The sequence below is a fragment of the Protopterus annectens genome, chromosome 13.part0 (assembly GCF_019279795.1).
Source record: "Protopterus annectens isolate FY-2018-M chromosome 13.part0, PAN1.0, whole genome shotgun sequence".
Taxonomy (NCBI): Eukaryota; Metazoa; Chordata; order Ceratodontiformes; family Protopteridae; genus Protopterus; species Protopterus annectens.
Genome location: NC_056747.1, coordinates 184,906,141 through 184,928,601, shown reverse-complemented (window position 1 = coordinate 184,928,601; position 22,461 = coordinate 184,906,141). Strand labels below are relative to the sequence as shown.

Sequence of the window (22,461 nt, the reverse complement as noted above, 5' to 3'; positions counted from 1 at the left end):
TGTGATTTAGGGCAATACTTCATTTATACACAGTACACACAACAGGCAATTCTATAAATTTACTTTTTTTTTTTAAAAAAAAGTTGAGAAACCTTGAAATTGTTTTAATAACCAGTTAAAAAGACAACATTTGAATTCATTTTGTACAAGGATTTTAACTAGTAATGAAAATGTGTACATTGCATATTTCATTTGTTTTACCTCACTAGCTGCAGTAGATGGCTGTGAATGCTCAGCACCTAGTGAAATGAAACAAATGTCTACATACCTCCATCCACACCTTGAAACTGAATGCTTGCTTCTGTCATGGTGAGCTAACTACATTTTAAAAACAGACACACACACGACTTAGACAAAATGCCAGCTATGGAAAAGAGTACCATGCTAAAGGAGTTATTAGTTGGCCAGGTTGCATTTATAATGAAATGCCTTCCCCACAATTCTTCCTCTATTTGCAAGCTCCCGATGGTAATGTCACCTGATCCTGAGGTCTTCAATCACAGCATCCAGTGTGATGATGCTGATGCTACACATTTGCAAAAATGTTAAACTGTTTACTGGAGCAGCTGAAATCAGTATTTTGCATAAAGAGGTAAATCAAAGCTAAACACTGGAAAGTAGCACCACCAAATAGCCATGGCCAAGTTGAAGAATAATGGACTGGAGTACATCACGTGTAGTTGAATGGCAGTAGGAAAAAAAGGGGTGACGCACCCCTATGTCAAAGCCTAAATTTGCCACTGCTATATGCAAAGTGACTTCTTTGATGTCAGCTGTAATTTTTGAATTGTTTTGTTAATCTGTATTTGTAAAGCTCAAGAAAAAATATCATGGCCATTGCTAAGTAGTTGAATTTTTAGGTGAAATTGTAAATGCATAATGTTAATCTTGATTTACCTACATTGTGTAGTATGATTACTCATTATTGCTATATGCTTTGTCTTTAGCTTGAAATGGCAATTGAGAATCTCCAGAAAGGTGAAGGAATAGCAACACACAAAAGCACTTTGCTGAACAGCCATGTAAGTTGAATGAAAATTGTCTATTTTGTCATTATTCTGAGGCCAGATCTGCTTATATTGTTCTTAACACTGGTTTAGGTAGAAGAGCTGCAAAGCAGCAGTATACTAATATCCATTACCTTTTTTTAACAGTACTTTTGATTTATTCTGACAGTAATTTTCCTTATGTCCACACAAAACAAACTATCCTTAAGCCTGGCTTCTTGACTGTTCTGATAACATAATATGTTAATAATCCAGAACTAGGAGTTGATTGTTATTTATATAACAAGTGTCGTTAACACTTAACATGAAATACGTGTCATGAAGATCTTTCCATGTAAATGCTGTTATCTTTTTTGCAACTGTACAGTACCTGCTTTGTGAAACCCTGGTTGCTACAAGTTACAATTGTTGCACAATGTGTTGGTAATTGTGTAATGCTTAAGTATAGTGTTATTACTACCCAGAGACACTTATGCATTTTTGTAATCCCTAACAATTAATGTGACTAGGTCAGTACACACACACACACACACACACACACACACACACACACACACACACACACACACACACACACTTTTTTTCTTTTTTTATATATTTTGTTTGGATGTATATCAGTACATTGAAATATAAAAACAAAAGTACTGAAAGTTAATTTAAGGACGAATCAAAAACACATTGCAAAGAAAGAGCAGTTAATCTAATAACCAAAGCCAAATGAAACTGCATAACCAGCACCAGTGACATACTGAACTTGAAAGGTCCAAAAAAATGCTTAGGTTCCAAATTATGTAATTTAAACCCTCAAGTTAAAGCCAGTATCTTTGTTGAAGTTCAATTTTGAAAATGAAATTTTTTTTCTAAAACTTACTTAGACACTCTATTAAAACTACCTTGTTTTATTAGGACTGTCACAGCCATGATAGAATATAAGAATGAAACAGGCTTTTATATAGGAAATGTAATTGAAATACAAAATAAAACTTAACAAACCCCCCCCCCCAAAACTTATTTGTAATTAGTGACGCAGGTGGAAAATATAAAGAACACATTAACTCTAATAAAAAGATGTGTACAGAATCCCCAACCAAACACATATTTGATGTAACATAGCACATAATGAAAGAAGTTGACAAAACTCATTTCTTTAAAGTGTATGATTCGTGTACATTTTATCATATATAACATTGTTCAAGAATGTCAGATTATATGACAATGGTATAGGTCACCATGTATGTCTTAAAAATCCCAGAACTCGTAGACCTACTGGAGGGTACTATGCATTGAACCAAAAACTCTACTCATGGGAGACTTTAACTACTCCTCTATAGGCTGCAAAACATACACTGCTTGCAATTATTAGGCACATTGTTTCCTAGATTTTATTAACATAAATGCCCTTGGTCAGTTACAGCTCACTTCAACCAGAGGTTCAAACTTATGGACCTTGTTCTCACCAGCATGGAAGAAATCTGTACCCCCATGACACGTCCGCATTGGTGAGGTCGGATCACAAAGCGGTCTCATTCAAAATAAAAATCAATTTGGAAAACTCAGCAAAACCTGTTACACTTAGAATTGCATCCTGTTAAGTGACAGTTTGTCAAACTGCAGTGTCCCGCCCAGCCCAAACTTAACAGCCTATGCAGTATTATTCACCGAAACACTGTACAAACATATAAATGGCTGCATACAGGTTGCTGTACCTAGCAGAAATAAGCCCAAACAAACCCCAAAAGCAAAGCACACTGGTGGAATCCTAATCTTAACGGGTTGTAAAAAAAAGTCATGGCCAAAGTCAGAAAGAGCAACTCTCATAGTGACTAACTCACAAATAAAACTAAATGGGAAACTAAGGACTGATTAAATCCAACAAGTCAATTATGAGGTCAACTTAGCTTCTCAGACTAAAGACAACACAAGGCCTTCTACACTATGTCTGAAACCTAAAATGTAATATGCAACAGTGTGCTGAACTGGCAGTAAAGCTACCACATTCACTGAGCAGAGTGACATAGCAAAACTGCTGGTCAACAAATTCAGCTCAAACTTTACCCGCCACCCCCCCACCACCATTGTGAAATTCCTACCAACATAATCATATCAACTAACAGCAGGGAGCAGGTCATAGCAGTGCACAGTAAGGCTAAAAACACAGCTTCAGTGGTGCCTGGCAAGTATCCCAGGTTGACTGAAAAATAGTCCTATCAGGACCACTTGAATCATTTATCAACTGCAGCCTTAAAACAGGCTACATATCAAACGAATGGAGGACTGCAACGGTTGCCCACCCCCCTTCACAAGTGTGGACCATCAACTAACCCAAGAAACTACAGACCTGTTAGTCTGACTTGTCTAGTATGCAAAGCCATGGAATGAATTATCATGGAAATGATCAACAAAGACTTTCAGTGACTTGAACACGTGTATCCAAACATTCCTTTCATATGTTACCTGTCAGTTAGTCCTTCTTTGCTTTTCCAGAGGACACTGGTTCTTTTCTACACATAAAAATAGAAAAGCAGATGTCCTTGTATTCATATGTTGCAGTATTCATAACATGAGGGAGTCTGCCACAGGCAGACGCGTACGTCCGGCTTGCATACAAAAGTCTAGTGCTACTGTGAGGTACATGTGACATCGCACAGAAGCAGAGCTTACATTGGTCATAAAGTGATGAGTATAAAGAAGACATCAGCATGTACCATACTTCAGAACTTTTCTGCTCCGTGTCCAGTCGTCTGCTTTGGTCGTTGCTTATCAGACAAGTTGAGAACCTTGGTTCAGATAAGTGTCCCATTGGGGGTTTTCATTACTGTCTTTGGCTACTGTGCATTTTTGTGATTATATGTCAACCAAGAAGGGCAAATGTCAGTGTGGAAGGCAGATTCCACCTAAGGACTCTCAACCTTTGTTTATTTTTGCCTAGGCCCGGACCACGACCGTACAACCTGTACTATTTGTAAGGCCTTTGTCCCCAAGACCCTACGTAGTTGCTTAGTTTCTCTAAACTTATACCTCGAAAATCAGTGTCTAAACATCTTGCATGTGATATGGAAGCTGTGCCAGGCCCTTCAGGTGAGCCGCAAGCTAAGAAGGTCAAGAAGTCTATGCCTGCTGCCTCTGATCTGGACATCTCTCCCGAGGCCGATGTTGGCGTGGAGACTGTTCCGGAGTCTGTAGACACTTCTTTGATGGGTACCGGTGTGGAGGCCATGAAGGACTGTACCAGCACGTCTTGGAGAGAAATGCAGGCATCTGACTTGGGTGTAGGGGAGGTAACCATTGCTCCTTGTGACTGAAGCCCCACTTGGCATTACTCGTATCATTGTGCGAGAGGATGCTGCTACCAACATTGTAGAGTGTAGGGCGATGTCAACCCCATTCACCTTCCACCAAATGGAGGTTCCCAAAAAGAAATAAAAAATTGATAAAATATGTTTCTCCAGCTCTTCAGGAACAACCACCGGATTGGCAGGCCTTTTCCTAAGGCCTAGTCAATGCCTTTATGGCTGTGAGATGGTCCTCAGCTCTCTCTCTCTGTCTCCATTCAGCTTCCATTCCTCCCTGTTTTACTCAAAAGAGGACTTCCGAGAAGTTTCCCCAGATGAAGATTCCTCAGGAGATGACTCATTGGTTTATTCTTTGTATTATGCCTCTCCAGATGAAGAATCAATTGGCCCTGATTCCCCTGGGCAGGTTATCTCATTTGGGGAAACAATTCTTAAGATGAGGGAGATTTTCAAGTGGGATTGTTGGGTATCAGGCATGCAAAAAAGGTACTATGACCTGCTGCAGATGGATTCCCTTTCCCCATCTGCCATATCGCCTTTTCTGTCAGCCTTCCTAGATGCCTTTGCCGCTGCTTCAGTGTCCTGATTCTCAACCTCCAGCCCCCAAAAGGCCAGGTAGATTTTATAAAGTGCCGGAGGACTCCAAATTCCTATTCAAATGTGCCTCTGCAGACCCTGCTACCATCTCAGAGTCTGCAGACAAGGCCTCCAAGATGCTACTTTCCACTTCCCTGCTCCCCTCCGATAAGGAGAGCAAAGTCATGGAGAGAATAGGAAAAAAGGTTTATACTTCAGCTACTCTGGCTTTCAGGGCCATTAACTGTCAGACCCATATGACCAAATATTCTTTGTCCCTTTTCTCAGATGCTGGGAAATTGCCCTCTGAGCTTCCTGACTCTTCCACTAAGACTAAGCTTCCTTCCATCCTTAACCCCTCAGGTCAGGTTGCACTGCATTTCATAAAGTGTAGTTATGATGTTGTAGAGGCATCAGCTATAGCTGCTGTACCTGGGTCAGTCCTGAGGAGGTATTTTTGGCATTCTTGGCTCAGGCACTAACCTTTGCTTGATGACATTAAGGCAAAAATCATGGATGCCTCCCTGGACAACAAGGAATCATTTGGTACCTCTGCTGCAGAACTCTTCAAGTCTGTACAGGAGAAAGGGCAAGGACCTGCAAGACCTGAACCATATCTTTGTTTCCCCAGTGCCCAGGTTTCAGAGGAACTACCTTACCAAGACCACTTTTGTTAGAAAGCCTTCCAGGCCCCAATCTTCCAAAGGTCAGATATATACTAGAAAACAATATTCCTCTAAATCTACATCCTCTACTGCTACACAGAAACAGTCCTTTCAGGCTAAGTCAGGTAAGTTCACGTAGTACCACCTTTCCAAGTAGGAAAAGGGTTCTACTCCAGGATGTTCCTGGTACCCAGGAAGGATGGTCCTTGGAGACCCATTCTACACCTATCCCATCTAAATACTTTTCTGAAGGTTTCAACCTTTCATATGTTAACCTTACTCACCCTTCTTCCTGACATCCTTCCTCAGGCCTTTGTGATGTCATTGGACATCAAGGATGCCTATTTTTGTATTTCCATTTATCTTTGGTTCAGGATGTTTCTTCGCTTTGCTGTTGCTTCCTCACATTTTCAGTTCTGTGCCTTGCCCTTTGGATTGCCTGTGGCCCTGAGGGTCTTCACAGACTTAGCTCCTGACATAGCCTTCTGCAAGCTACAGAGCATACAGATATTGCCATACCTAGACAGCCTTCTTCTCCAGGCTCGTACTCCAGACATCCTTCAGGAGAATCTCTCCTTCATGGTGTCACTGTTGGAGAGTCTAGGGTTCATGATCAATTAGTAGAAATCTACTCTGGTCCCTTCCTAAGACCAGAAAAGGTCCTTTCCCTCACCTCCTACTTCCAGGACCTCTTGCTCCTTCAATCCCTGACTGCCAGGGAGTTTCTTTGCCTCCTGGGGTTCATGACATCCACTATTCCCATGCTCCCCTTAGCCAAGTTACACATGAGAAAATTCTAGTGGTTCTTGAGAAAAGCATGGGTACAACACTCCCATCCTCTGGAGTTTATCCCACTCCTGCCTTGCCTGAAAAAGGAGCTACACTGATGGATCCAGCAGGTGGTAAGCAACCCAGGCTTAGCCTTGCAACCACCTCTTCCCATTCAGGAGCTGTACACGGATGCTTTAGACATGGGGTGGGGAGCAACCCTGGACTCATGGAGGGTCAGAGATGTCTGGTCTCCGGCCCAAAAAAGGGAGAACTTCAATGTGTTCTGCAAATCTTTAAACCTCTCCTTTCCCCACGGGTTTTAAGATGGTTCACAGACAATACTATGGTCCTCTGGTATGTGAACAAACTGGGAGGAACGAAGTCCTACCTCCTCTGCAGACTGGCTTTACAGGTCTGGGAGTTAGCTGTCCAGAGTCAACTCTCCCTCCAGGTGGTTTACATTCCCTCGACTCAAATTGTTGTGGCAGACGCATTGAGCAGGTTCATGACTCAATCCCATGTATGAATGTTACACAGGGATGCGTTTCTGATGAACAGACAACTTCCCAAGTTTTATGCCAGGATTTCAGATCCCTTGGCATGGAAGATGGATGCCCTATCTTTCGTTTGGAAGGGGATGTTTCTTTATGCATTCCCCCCTTCCCACTTTTCAAAAAGGTGCTGTTAAAAGTCCATCAGGAGCAATCAAAAAGTCTTCCTGGTGACTCTCTTTTGGCCAAGACCGCATTGGTTCCTCCTGCATTTAGCCAGAGGCAATCACCACAAGTTATCCCATAGAATGGACCTACTCACACAGGACAAGGAACTTCAGTACATCCACAGATGTCAACTCTACAACTGGCCCTGTGGGTGATAGGGTTTTGATTCCCTTCAGACACCTTTTTTCTGAGGACATGCTACAAGTTCTGCAGGAGGCCAGAAACCCACAACTAGGAAATCCTGTTTCCAAATGAAAACGGTTTTCTATCTGGTGTCTTAAAAAGGATTTACAACCACTGCTAGTGGATGTTCTAGTGGTCCTGTCCTATTGCACTATTATTGTGGGATCCTCCACTTCAGGCGACCCAAACGTCAGCCTGGTTGCTGTTTTTGCACGGGATGTCACACGTAGGGCCATAAACCAGGGACCTTAAATGTGACAGCTGCACGTACAGACCTCGGAACTTGTCTGCCGCAGTCGAATGTCAGATCGATTGCATCGCTCCTCTTTATCAAGACATCCAAAGCTAAGTACCCCACTGGGGATTTCTTACTTATGCTACTTGCTTGAACTTGGTTTGCTGGTTTTTACATTAATGAAAATAAAAAACACCACAAATATGAAGAAAATTGCTCTTAATGAGCACGTTCGTCATATACTCAAGGATTTGTGGGACTGTTTGAAGAAAATCAAGAAAGAATTATATAGTAATAAATTAATTTTGGATACCATTGATATAAAAGATTTATTTAGCGTAATACCACATGAAGAGGGCCTTGACCTATTTTATGATTTTTTTATGCAGTAATACAAATGTAAGGCATGAAAGGATATTAATGTTTAGAACTTTAATGGAATTTGTCCTTAACAATTACATCATATTTGAGAACCAGCTATTTAAACAGACAACAGGCGTAGCAATGTGGGTGGCCTGTGCCCCCATGTTTGCCAATATAGTTTTGGCCCAGTGGGAACTCACTCAGGTATTCACTTCAGAGCTATTCAAGCTGTGTAAATTCTATGGGAGATTTTTGGACAATATATTAATATTCGGGGAAGGCAGTGAAAATGAATTAGATATTTGTTGAATTTTTAAATACTAGTACATCTTTCTTAAATTTCACTATGGAACATATTAGTGACAAGATAAATTTTTTGGATATATTTATTATCAAAGATGAAGTAGAACAGAACTTTAAAACCACGATAAACAGAAAACCCACATATTCCAATACCCTCTTACACTATGAGAGTGGACACCTTGACTTTCAAAACGTCACTTGTCAAAGGCCAATGTGTTAGACTGGCGTGTTTGATTAGTGACATAGAAATGTTCTATGACGAGAGGGACAAGTTGCGGGGTATGTTACAACAAAGAGGGTATCCTAACAATTTTATTGAGCCAATTCTTAATGAGGTCATGGAAAAAAAGGGTATGTGGACACTTTTTTCCATTATTAGGGGCTGACGCATCTGGTATTGTTACCCCTAATATTAACATTTTGAGTGAAGATACAAACATGACCCAAGATTTCAGCAAGGCCCTTATTTTAACTTATAACCCATTATTTTATGACATCAAGGACATATAAATAAGAATTGGTTTATTTTTAGAGGAGATCAAGAATTGTTAAAAAATGTGGGGGAAAAGCCATGTATTGTATATAAAAAATATGCTTGTTTTAAAATTTTACTTGTACAAAATACAGAGGGTTATAAAACCTGTGGAAAAGGATGGATGACCAAATGTGGTCATTGTACACAGTGTTCCAGCATTTTTTAAACTGACACCTTACATATTCCACATTATACATTTGAACCATAGGTTAAATTGTAACAGCACTTCTGTATTACATGCAGCCGTATGCCAATCCTGTGAAGGATTTTACATAGGCAAGACTAAAAAGGCTTTCAAAGTGCATGTATACCAACACAATTATATTAAAAAGGCCAGTGGAAAAAATGCATTGGCATTGCACATCAAGGAAAATCCTGACCATAGGATTAAATGTATTGCTTTTGACCAAGTTGTTGTTAACAATGGGGGGGGGGGGTGTCCATGAGAATTGTTTCTCAAATTTAGAGAATGTATGTGGCAGTTAAGATGTAATGCTAACATATTTCCCTCTCTGAAAGCTGAATTTTATCTTTGATAGTTTTGTAATATTTTAACTTGCACAGCAAATAAGGAAAGTAGGGGAAAATGTGATCAATGTACGTTTATAATACATCTTTTTATACTGTCTTAGTGTATCAACAGTATGCTGGATTGATGTTTATTTATACATATGGGTTAGTGTGAAGAACGAACACACTATTGTAGTTTTTTTCTTGCAATTTTTGTTATTTCTTAATCAGGTTTCACATATATTTCTATGTTAATTTTAAAACATAGTGTTGCAATACAACCTGAATCCTATAGAGGCAATACAGCTTGAGAAAGTGTTTCATTAAAATTTGAATCCTGTAGAGGAAATTAATTGTGGTCATGCGGTGGTGCCTGGCTTTTAAAAGGAAGTGATGTCAATGTTTTATGTAATCTGATGAAGTCAGGTGTATCTACTGACGAAAGTGCTCATTAAAAGAGTATTTTTCTTCATATTTGTGGCGTTTTTTCTTATTTTCATTCAAATTTAGTTTGTTTCTTGGTTATTGGTTTTTACATTAGCCATTGTCCACTAAAAAGGGTAAATGCCAATGCAGGTGTCAAATTCCACATAAGGACATCCATGACAATTGCGTCTTTTGTCTAGGCCGGGAACACGACCATACCTCCTGCACTGTCTGCCAGTCCTTCGTCCCTAAAATTCTTAGAAGCCGTTTGTCGGCCCTTAACTTGTACTTAGAAAATCAAAGGCTTAAGAAGCTAGCCCTTAGGATGGATCCAGAATTGGCTGAGCCAATAGAACTGCCAAAGAAAAAGGCCAAAGTTTTGCGGCCTACCACTACTGCCACTCCATCATTAGATGCTCCCCCAGCTGCCGATTTAGGGGTTGAGGGACGTCCGCTAGAGCCATCTGCTTCTACGGCTCCCCTTGAGGTACCCATATCTGAAGCACTGGCCAGCACGTCCACGAAGATGTCTCAAACTTCAGTTATTCCCGATGTTGAGGGGGAACTAGGTTCTACTGGACACCCTTCTGGATTTCAGGAATATGAGTCTCCTTTTGCTAAGGCCGCAGAATCTAAGGCCTACAGGGTCTCCCAAATCTACTCCTTTAAAAAGAAAACAAAACATTTATCTACCACCCCTGAATGACAACTGGACTGACAGTCCTTTACTCAGTCCCTCATGCAGGCCTTCATGGCCCTTAGGTGTACACCCTTCTCAGCCCCCTCCATTCCAGTGCTGAGGCCAAGCTCTGACAAACCATTTCCAAGACTTCCTCCAGATAGACCAGCTGTCAGCAAGACAGTTTATGCGCCTTCTGGGTCTGATGGCAGCCACCATCCCTATGTTTCCCCTAGCCAGGATGCACATGAGGAAGCTAGAGTGATATTTGAAGAATGTATGGTCCCAGCACAGCCATCCTCTAGACTTCCAAATGCCCTTTCTACCTTGTCTAAAAACAGAACTAAGGTGGTGGAGACAACAGGTTCAAAGGAATCCAGGACTACCCCTCCTACCCCCCACCAGCTCAACATATGCACACAGATGCCTTGGATCTGGGCTGGGGGGCTACTATGAAGGGACTCAAGGTACAAGCACCGTGGCAGGCATCCCTCCTGAGGAAACATGTCAATGTCAGGGAAATGACAGCAGTTCATTTGGCCCTGAAGGCTTTTCTCCCATTCCTTCAGCCAGGCCTTCTGCTAATCTTCACAGACAATACCACTGTCATGTGGTACATCAGCAAACAAGGGGGGACCAGGTCCTACCTTCTATGCAGGCTGGCAATGCAAATTTGGGAATTAGGCTTGCAGAACAACTTATCCCTACAGGCAACATACATCCTTCCCAGAACAGCCTTCATGCAGATTCTGTAAGCAGATCATTCAGTCTACACCACGAGTGGATGTTACAAAGGGTAGTTTTCCTAGACATGATCCACTGATGGGGTACACCACATATAGATCTGTTTGCCTCCCCCCAGAAGAGACGACTGAGAAAATTCTGTGCCAAACACCACTCTCCCCTAGCTTGGAGAGAGGAAGCCTTCACCATCTCATGGAAGGGATGTTTTCTGTATTTCTTTTCACCCTTCCCTCTCATTCGGAAAGTCCTCCCTAAGATCAGGAGAAATATGCCAAAAATCTTGCTGGTGACTCCCTAGTGGCTAAGGCAACATTAGTTTCCCCTTCTACAATCCCTCACCAAGGGCAATCACCACCAGTTACCTCACAAGGTGGATCTGCTCACACAGCAGAAGGGAGCTTTCATAAATCCATACCTAGAGATGCTGAACCGAACTCTGTGTGTGATAAATTTCTAGTACCCTTCAGACACCGCTACACAGAGGACATGCTTTCTATCCTGCAGGAGGCCAGGAGACTTAACACAAGGACATCCTACATTTCTGAATGGGACAGATTCTCCAAGTGGTGTTTCCAAAGACATAACGGCCCCTTTCTAGCAGATATCCCTTTAGTCTTGGCTTATGTGTGTGAGCTGATTAAAGCAGCTCTGTTTTACTCTTCAGTGAAAGTGCACCTCTTTGCTATCTCTGCCTGCCTACCCCTGGAACCACCTTTACTCTCCAGGTTGGATGCTAAATTATTCTTAAAAGGGGTCTTACACATAAGACCACCCAGAAAGCCTATCCCACCATTCTGGGACCTAAATTATATCCTGGAGAAACTTATGCTGGCTCCATTTGAACCAGCCACTTCTGCATCCCTGCAGATGTGCACATGGAAAACAGTTTTGCTGGTAGCTCTCACTTCAGTAAGAGGGGTATCAAGAGTTCCAACACTTATGACATGCCCTCCTTACACCATCTTCCATAAAGACAGGGTGACCCTGCCAACCAGTCCCTCCTTCATGCCCAAAGTGGTGAACGAGCTATCACTAAATCAGTCTTTTCCCCTACCAACATTTTCTTCCTCTCCCCAGAATGACAATGAGAGCATGCTACACACCCTGGATGTTCACAGACAATTAAGATTTTATCTGGACAAAACCAAGTCCATCAGAACATCTAATCAACTCTGTTTCCTTCCACCCTAGAGCTCTGGCAAGGCAGTCTCCAAACAGACAATTTCCTGTTGGATTAGGAAAACCATCTGTTTCTGCTACTCATACCATGGAATAAAACCTGAATCAGGGGATCAGGGCTCATTCTACTTAGAGCAGTAGCTTCCTCCAAAGCCTTCATCAAAGGCGTAGACACGGCTACCATTCTTGAAGCAGCCATTTGGTCCACTGTACGTACCTTCACCAAACTTTACAAACTGGACCATATCTGCAGAGCCAGAGCAGGTTTTGCAAGGGCAATCCTGCAAGGATTTCTGGAATCTGCTATCTCTACCCCCCCTTCCTCCTTCTTGAGCTGTGATACTCTCCCACAGTAAGAATACTGCAATACTATATAATATACTGTATGGTTGTTGTTATTCTCCCTAAGATCTATATCCAAAATCCCAGTCTTTCCTTGTTTCTTGAGCTTCTCCCCTATTTTTTCACCATCCCTTTCCACTTTGAATTAGTTTTCTGCCTGTGCTATGTATAGGAGCCTTAACTGTGTAGTTCTGAAACACCCCTTCAGATCGGGTAATCTCAAACCATCTTTTTCTTTTGGAATGATCAGTTGTCCCACTTGACACTTGCCCTTTTCTCCCAGATGAAATCCTTCAACTCTGTTAATTGCAATTCTGGTTCATAAAAATATGCCTGCCCTTAGTATAAAACTAATGGGGCTAATAACATTTCCACTGCTTGTGTTCTGCTAGCCATATCCATAAAACAGAGCTTTCAATTTCTCAGTTTTTGTATTATATTTTTAGTCTCTTCCCATGTGTCCTTAGCTGCCATAACAATTCTTTTTAACCCATGCTGCTAAGTACTTTATTTTATCATGTCCCCCATAAATGAGTATTGCTGAACCAGCTTGTGTGTGTGGGTGCATACTTTACACCTATTGCCTTTGTTTTATGTTCATTAATTTTGTATGCCAAAAATACAATGTTCAACAACATTGAAATGTCCTTTTCTGGTTTTATCAGGTACAAAATAATATCATCTGCAAATAAAGCTATCTTTTCTTGATTACCATTCCAATTATATTCTTGAATTTCCAAGTCCCCTATTTCCTTTTCCAATGGTTCTAAATATAATAAAAACAATAAAGGAGAATGATTGCACCCTTGCCTGGTTCCTCTGTTCAGACAGATGTTATTGAAGAGAAGCCCCCTCCCATTTCAGTTTTCTCCTGCAGTATCTCGTATATCCTCCTAATTAACCTTATTATTTTGTCAGGGAAAGCAAATTCTTCCATTGCCCTACTCAAAGTCTGAGCTTACTCTGTTGAATGCATTGTCTGTAACAAGACCCACCAACAGCAGTTTTCTTACATTCTGCTTCCCTCTTGATTTATAATTGTTCTATTAATGTCAAATGTTGCCTTCCCACCACAAAACTACATTGATCCATATCTATCAGTTTTGGCACCACCTTTGCCATTCATTTAGGCATCATAGACATAAACACTTTATGATCACGGTTTAGAATCAAAATATGAATTTGCAGATGATGCGGCTTTACTATCTTTAGGTATTACAACCACCACAGCTTTCATCCATGATGTTGGTGCTTCCTCTCCTTTTAATGTACTATTAAACAAAACTTTCCAGATCTTTATCACTTTCTTCCCCTCATAGCTTCCAACCTTTCACAGGAATGCCATCTATTCCTGAAGACTTTCTTGTATATTGGCTGTACATCAACATTTTTATCTCCTCTCCTCCTATCCTGTTAGTAATTGAGCTTGATCTGCCTTTAACTTTGGCATATTTAATTCTTCCATAAGCATTTCCATTTGTACTTGTTCTTGACTTCCACCTTTCTCTGCTTTATACAAATTTTCATACAATTTCTTTAATATTTGTAATACCTCTGAAGGATCTCTGGTTAGTTTCCTTGTTATAGGCTTTCTAAGCTTAGCAGCAACCCTTTCTACTGTCTATTGCCTGAGCTGTTGTATTAAAGCTTTTGTCCTCTGGAATTATTATCAAAACAGTTACTTAACAGCTCTGTTTCTAAACTCTTGCCTATTGTTGAGGTAATCCCTTATTTTCTCTTTAGCACTCTGCAGATGTTCATCGTGTTACCCTGCTGCAGTCATCACACTTGGGTTATCCTGCCGTCAGGCGGTCCCGCAGTCGGCCCGAATTCCAAAGTCTTGGTCCGGCGTCAGTTGCTGTCACTTCTTCCCTGACGTCAGTGCTTCAGGGGTATATAAGAGGCATCCGACGCCATTTTCTTCAGTCTTTCTTACCGCGTGGTGCCCGAAGCAGAAGCAGTTTGCAAGTGCCGGTCGGCTGACACCTGAGATTTTCAGTTTGAATTTCAGTCCGAAGTCTTCAATAAAGCTAAGTACCCTGTTGGGGAACATTTTCTTGCCTCAGTCCGATGTCAGAAAAAGTTAACAATTGCATTTCTTGTGGGAAGCAAATACCTCATAAGGACTTCCATTCCTATTGTATTCCTTGCCTAGGCCCAGACCTCGACGTCACCGGTTGTCAGTTTTGCGCTAGGTTTAATAAAAGCATTATCAAACGCCGTTTTGACTTCGCACGGCATTACTTTGGCTGTTTGCACTCTGCATTTTTTGATGTAGTTCATTACTCTTTCTTGTTTTTGTATATACCTGTGAGAGCATTCACATTAAAACATAATATGGAAATTGCTGCCATTATGATATGGGTATGGGTTATGGGTAACAGCTTTTTTAAATGTCTAGTTTCAGGTTTTGTGTTGTATGGATGCACTAATGTTTGGCGTTTTGATCTTTTATACAGTTTTTTCCTTGTCATCTCCATTTGAACCTATGTCGCATCTTACAATTTTAGTTTTAATGAAAACCCTCAAAAAAACACACTCCATAACCTATTAACTTAATGCAGACATACAAAAGTATGTGTATCTTGAAGTCATGAAGTTTCGCCATCCTAGTTGGAATAATTTTCCCAGGATGACAGCTACACTGACAGGCTTGAACTGGCCATGCTGAGATGCATGGTACACCCTGTGCTTCTACTTTCACTAAGTGCTGTCTCTTTTTTCCTCTCCTATATGTAGAAAACTTGAATGCTTTCAGAAAACATTATCTTTCATGTATTGAGATAAAAATTATTCTATTTTTACTGCCATTATCAGCTCATCTCCACATAAACATGAGAACTAGACAAACAGTTGCCTTCAGCTACAAGCTTCTCATGTTGCACTATGAACATTTATTTGCTAAAGGAAAACTTTTCATTACATTCAATGTTCTTTATTCATTCTCCTATGCAAAAGTAGGAAAAAACAAATCAATTTTGCTTATGTCATGCTCTTTTGTCCTGGCCTTTTCTCTCTTTAGATTGCAGTGCCTACCTTTCTTAAAACTGAACAAGAACACAGAAGGAAAAAGGAAAAATGGTACATTTACTTTAGTATCCCTATTACACACAACAGTAAATGAACACACTTTACTATACAACATGCACTTTGTCAGGTTTTATAAAAATATTGTTGACAAAAAAAATGTTTTACTTAGATTTGCCTCTTTCTTCCCTTCCTCTTAATGTTCTTCCAAACATTAATGATGTGACATAGGACATATGTTTTGGAGTGTCCTACAAGTTTAACAAAGACAAAAAAGTCCAGTATTTCCAGGTTTTCTTGTTCCAGCATATTCTACAAATGTGATTAATACTTTGTAATTCCACTTTTATTCATTAACTCCGAGTTGCTGGTTTTCTTCTTGTTGATCACCATCTCCCAACTCCAGTCTCTGGTTCATTTCCAACAGACTTCTGGTCCTCCCAGTCAGTGCCTGTGCCTTATTTCTGTCTTTCAAGCACTTTCCTTTGGAACTTTGGGAAAGGTTTCACTGGCATAGTCTCTCTATGGGCTTTATTATCAGAATAATAAGTAGAATTCCCTTCTGTTTGATAGCTCGATTTTTGTTGGACAAACTTTTGTATTTTCTTCTTAGAATGTTCTGCATCAAAAATGACTGCCCCACAAGGAAAAAACTGTTCTGAAGATAACAGCTTGAGTCTCGCACCTGTTTTTCAACATTCTGTGATTGCTGGATTAAATTTAGTCCTCTTCTGTGTAGTGTACAGTGAGTAATCATTTTATACATGCACTCTTCTGTCTACAGCTTTTAGTATTTTTTCCTTCTGCCAGAGTTTTGTCAGAATCAACTCCTGCTGGTAGGATTGCATCTTTACTATTAGAGGCCTTGTCTGCAGTTCTCATGGCCAGGTTTGGAGCATACACACAATGTGCTCTTTCAGTTAACAACAACGGCTATGGAATATCAGTCCAGTTGCTTATTTGTGCTTTCATAAAATTAGTACACTCTATTCCTTTCAGTTTCCCTGATACAGTAGAAAAATCTCAGATTTTTCCTACATGCTGTGTCCCCTAATTCCACCATTTTTTTTGAAACATCTCTTTTAGGGCAGTCTCATACTCAGCCAGACCTTTCTTCATTTTGAGCTGTGATTTTTTTTTTGCAGTTTTATCAGATCTGAATATCTATTTATACATATATATATATATATATATATATATATATATATATATATATATATATATTTTTTTTTTTTTTTTTTATTTAAAGCTTCTTCCATCTTTTCCAGTCTTTTGTTATTTGAGTCAATATACCCCTTCAGTGTTTCATTTAATTTAGTCGGCTCTGAACACATTTTACTTCTTTTTTCCTCTAGGTTATTGGAAGTCACATCTTGCACCAAAGCTGGAGCTTTATCTACTTTTTGCCAAGCATCTCCAGGATTCTTCCCAGCCCATATTTTCGCCTCACCTTTTGCGATTGATTTTCTTTCAGGTTCTCTGAAATTCTTTTTGCTGGCATCCAGGCAGTGCACTTACTGGCCAGTAACTAAAATTTACCCAAAAAGACAAACTCACTGGCTTTCTTTTCTGAGTTTCTGTTTTCACACTGCGAGAGACGAAATTAAGCTGTTACTCGATGTACAGTCAGATTGGACGTCCAACCTACTCCATTACTCTGTTCATCCTTCTACCTGCCACAAAAAGAAGGAAGTTAATGAACAGCCTTTGCCAGTACAGCAGGCTGATGAAGTGCACCAGCCACAAATGAGTGATACTGCTGTGGCCAGTTCTGGTTCCTCACTCCTTCAGGTAGTATCCCTACAGCCACCTTGAATCAGGGGTTACACAAGATCTGTTGCTGTTGACTACTGTTGGTTCTCGGAGAAGGAACAGGGAATACTTATCTGTCTAGTCAGACTCGAATGTCTGTCCATCAAGAGGTTTTCCCTGGCAGAAGTGCATATGCTTCTTTAGAAATTCCTGTCAAAAAGAAGCAAAAACTTTTAAATCTATCCAGAAGCATATCTAGCTCATGCAGGTCCCTGTGCCTGTACCATAAAAAAATGTGCTTTTACCTCCTTAATTGAAATGAAGAGCAGGAAAAAAATGCAAAAAAGCACATTGTAGTGATCGGCTTATTACCATTAGATCAACCAAAAAAAAAAAAAAAGACATTCCTTCTTTTGGCTCAACAATAGGTGTTCTGAGAATGCACCCCCCCCCCAGCCATTCCTGTCCCTTTTCTGTGCTTTACCTCCAACCCTCCTTCAATATATTTTATTTAAAAAAATCTTATTTTGAACTGTTGTAAACTGCTTGCTACAAATGTAGCAATCATTGCTACAGTTTATACCCTGCTCTGCACAGAGGTATGTGATGCTCATGTTTAGTTTAAAAAAAATCTTTTAAATTTTGCAACCCTCCATATTTTATTTAAAACTGTTTTTCTTTTAAACTGTTGCAAACTGTTTTCTACGAATGTAGTAAACTGTTTCTGCAGTTTAAAACATGCAAGCATGGAAAGCTACAGCATTTATGTTTTAGTAAATAAAAGCAATTATAGTATTAAAGAGAGATCAGGAGTGGCTGATTGTGCCACCCCAACGTTTTGCTCCCAGGGCAGTTTCTTTTCTTGCCACTCACTAGCTATGCTTCTGCATGTGTCTCAGTTACTTTGGACAAGAGTGATTTATTGGGCTAAACACAGGGCCTAGTGCAGGCTCCTTGACCCTTCCAGTTCAGATGTTTCTGGCAAGAGAAAAGGGGATTCTTCATTTTTGTAAGTGTTTCAAGGTTTTGAACCACCAAATGATGCTGAAAGGACAGATTCTATTATGTTTCCTCAAGTTTCTGATTCAGATTCTGAATAATGTGTGGCCTCTGCTAGTGGCTTGGCTTTGAAGGGTTTTCTTTTTCTAAGTCTTAACTCCAGAATCAATATTTTTTTTCCATTGGGGCCATAATGACATTTGTTTGTCCCTAAAAAAGTATCACGATTTATAGAAACTGGATTTTACTACAGTTCCTCTTGTTCTTTCAGCATTGGAGTTTTTTTTGTCACAGCCTGTAACTTTCCTGAGAGCCATCCTGCTGCATCCAGTAAAGCAGGTAGATTGTATAAAGCTCAAACCTGAGCCTAAAACATCAACAAAATTGGATCACACCGCAACTACTCTCTATTAATCAAAACATTGCGCACTTTTATCCACTATATCCTTAGAATTCATGAGAATAAAAACAGTAGCAAAATCACAGTTTACAACTGTTTTCCACTCATCACATGACTGTTTCAAATCACCTTGACCTCTTTCCAGTGGTATTGTGAATTCTTAAAGAAATATAAAACTACTTCCTATCTTAATTCATTCATTTGACTGTGTAGTTCCTCTCCCAGAACACATTTTACAATTATTTAATAATGCATTTAAAAATATTAAAATACTAAAATATAAGTACATGTTAATTATGACATGGGTGTTTCCCAAATATCATCCCAGTGCCAACAAATATATACAAATGTGTATGCAAAATGATTACAATTTCATGAGTCAGGTTAATGGTTGTGCAAATGTTATTGTATAAAGCTCTTCAGTTTTGTATGTTTTTATGTTATAATGCCAGATCACGCCCACCCACTGTTGCTGTCGTGAACCCAGTTGCTGCCAAATATCTGTTAAATACCAATCCCTCACATTCTGACAAGGATGGGAAAGCTTTAGATAGATTTAGGGAAAAAAAGGTTTCTTCAGCAATACTTATTTTTAGAATTCTCAGCTGTGAAGCTCATATGTTATAATTTACACTTATCTGTTTTAAGAGCATGAATGATATGGCATCTGTTTCCTTTCCTGTTCTAAGGAAAATATTCTTTGTGTAACTGAATGTCTGTCATAGTCAGTGTTGCATTATTGATTCTTGGGTGTTTTGCCATGCAGAAGCCCATGACTGCTCCGATTTTCAGAGTAATTTGGCACAACTGTACTGTTTGTGTCTCAAGTGGCTACCCTCTGAAATGTGCTTATGACTTTGCTAAAGTGTCCAAACAAAGGTTTGCAGTATTAAGCAAAGTCAAAAGCTAATGTTCACCAGAAGACAATTTAATGAAGCGCTTTTCGTCTGCACTGTGTGCAGACTTCTTCAGACATACAAAAAAACTTTTAAAAACTTCCTTTAAAAAAATTTAAACTGGTATAATGAACCAGTCATAACACACAATTAATTAAGGTGATTAATTAGGGCTGCTGCATTGATTGTTAGCCTGCACCATGAAGTAAGCTCAAAGTAAACTTTTATGCAAAACCCTCCATGAATAAATGAAACGGCAATTGTCAAACACACTAAAGAAACTTTGTAACAAAAGCATAAGCTTAAAAATTAACACAGTAAAAGTGAACAAAAGTTCGCAAACCAAAGCTCATACTAAAATTTTAAACTTGTATAACAGATAAAATAAAACTAACAAATGTATGTAAGCAAATTACAGCAGATATATACATAGTTCATTAATGGTAAGCCAAGGAAGTTACTTAACCATGATATCTTACCCTCACCTTTTCAAACTTTTCAATTTAAGAATACTGCTTATAGAGCAGGACTCATTGAGACTTGGGAAGATACAAGCATTCAGTTTGATTTGCCAGGTTTGTTCTAATTCGACTTTGCTAAAGTCTCAGCCTTCTGGGTCCCAAGGAATTTCCCAGGATTCTTGTCCTCATGGCTTCTATGATTCTCATAATGCTTCTAGCAAGACTCCATATGAGAAAAATTCAGTGGTACTTAAAAATTCTTGTTTTCCCAGCATCAACGTCCTGACATTTGTAAAGCTAGTTTTGGACTTTGTGGAAATAGATTTTTCACTTCCAGCTCCAACACAATCTGGAACTATATATGCTTCAGACTTTGCTTGAGGAGTAGTGTTTATGGAGATAAAAGTGCAGGGTCTTTGGAAGTAAAAATAGAGACCAAAACATGTAAACAGAAAAGCTATTTGCAGTTATAAATGCTGTCAACTCTGAATCACATATGGACCCCAGGGCCATTATAGGTGTTTACAGGCAACACAACAGTAAACATAAACAAATGTGGGAAACAGGTCTTACCTTCTGTGCAGACTAGCCATGGTATCTTGGGTTATATCTTTTCAACACAATTTTACTCTACAGGTATCTTGCATACTATCAGAGCAAAATTGTGTGGCAGACAGTTTGAGGAGAGCCAGGACAGACCTTGACCAATAGAAATTGAATTAGGGGGTCTTTGAGGAATTGATCCAGCAGTGGGGAACATCTAAAATAGATCTTTTTGTCTTCACTCAGAACAATCTGGCAGCAAAATTCTGTTCAAGGACTTCATGCAAGAAGACGTGGAAGATTGTTGCTTTTTCCCCCTTAGACAAGAATGTTCCTGTATGCTTTTCCGCTGTTTCCACTAATATCCAGATTAATTTTCAAGATTCAGAAAGGGTCTCCAGAGATCACTGTGGTAAGTTCTTTCTGGGTCAGGCAACAGTGGATCTCACTTCTTTTGGAAATGGTGCGGTGCGGTTATCATAAGCTTCCTCACAGACTGAACCAACTCACACCAGGCAAGGGGATTTTTAATACTTCTTAAACCCAAACAACTGGAACAAACTACTTGGATGATAGGTGTGTAAAAGGTGTTAAGATTCTGTTCTCTGAGGATGTGCAGCAGGTATGAAAGAAGACAAGAAAACTCGCTACTGCAAGTCATTTGTTAGTAAATTGGAAAATATTTTTTAGTTAGTTCCAAGATTGTTTATGATGTTCTGCATCATTTGTGTGAACTACTATCCCCTGGCCTGTCTTATTCCTTCAAGGTTTGTCAGCCATTTCAGCATGTCTGCCCATGGATCCACCTCTTTCAGTGCAGTCTTGTGAAAATGTTTTTTGAAATAGGTACTGCATACTAAGCCTCTTAGAAAACTTTTTTCTCCATTTGAACCAGCTCATCAGGCTGACATTGGGTTCTTAATATGGAAAACATTGGTAACGATTCCTCTGACGTCTGCAAGGAGAGTGTCTGAATTGCAAGCTCTTATGGTGGGTCATCCTTATCGCATTTTCTTCAAAGATAGGGTTTCCTTGAATTAATCCTTCATTAATGCCCAAAGTGGTGTCTGAGTTTACTTTGAGCCAAGCTACCCCATCTCCCCGTCGTCTTTCCAGAAGCTGAAAAAATGAAGGAGAAGGGATACTCAGTACCTTGGATGTCCACATACACCTCAGTATTGTTGTGACAGAACAATTTTTGGGAACTCTGATTAGTTGTTTACTATTTACAAGTGGTTGTATCTTGCTATTACCTTTTGTTATACCCACCTCACCATGGCAGTTCCAGGCAGGATCCTTGGCTTCATCTGTGGCTTTTTGGAAATGGTTGGATTTTAGAAGTGTTGTAGATGCAGGATCTTGGTTCTTTGTGCATACTTTTGCAAAGCACTGTAAACTAGATTCATTCTCAAGGTGTAGGACAGGCTTTGCTGTGACAATTCTCCAGTGACTCCTGGACCTCCTTCCTTCTTTGGTGATAATGGAGAACACTGGACTAAAAGTATGTTATTGCGTAAGAGTTGAAGTGTTACAGTAGTCAGATAATACTAGACATTAATGTTTCATAGTTTTTATTGCTCAAAAAGTGCATGTTGATACAACACCTGTCATTCTTTAACTTTTTAAGTGAACTATAGTCCCCAATTTTGGTCCTTTATCTCCCATTATTTTATGGTTTTGTCCAGAAAGCTTGAGCAAAGAATTTGAAAACTGTGATCCACATCCATTAATAAAGAAGTATACCATAACATATGAATATTGATGTCTCTACTACAATTAATCATTCTATTCTACTGTCCATGCACATTTAGAACAGTGATTACTTAAAAAAAATATGCATAAGTGAACTTGGT

The 22,461-nt window shown here is 39.7% G+C and overlaps 1 protein-coding gene across 1 annotated transcript in view; it reads left to right on the top strand.

The window, feature by feature from the left end:
- Positions 1–22,461, top strand: part of RFX2 (regulatory factor X2) — a gene marked incomplete at its 3' end in the record, with an annotated part of 743,615 nt that overhangs the window by 394,591 nt on the left and 326,563 nt on the right. The window contains 1 exon segment of the mRNA XM_044090762.1: positions 948–1,022. Coding sequence (XP_043946697.1) covers positions 948–1,022 — 75 coding nt within the window.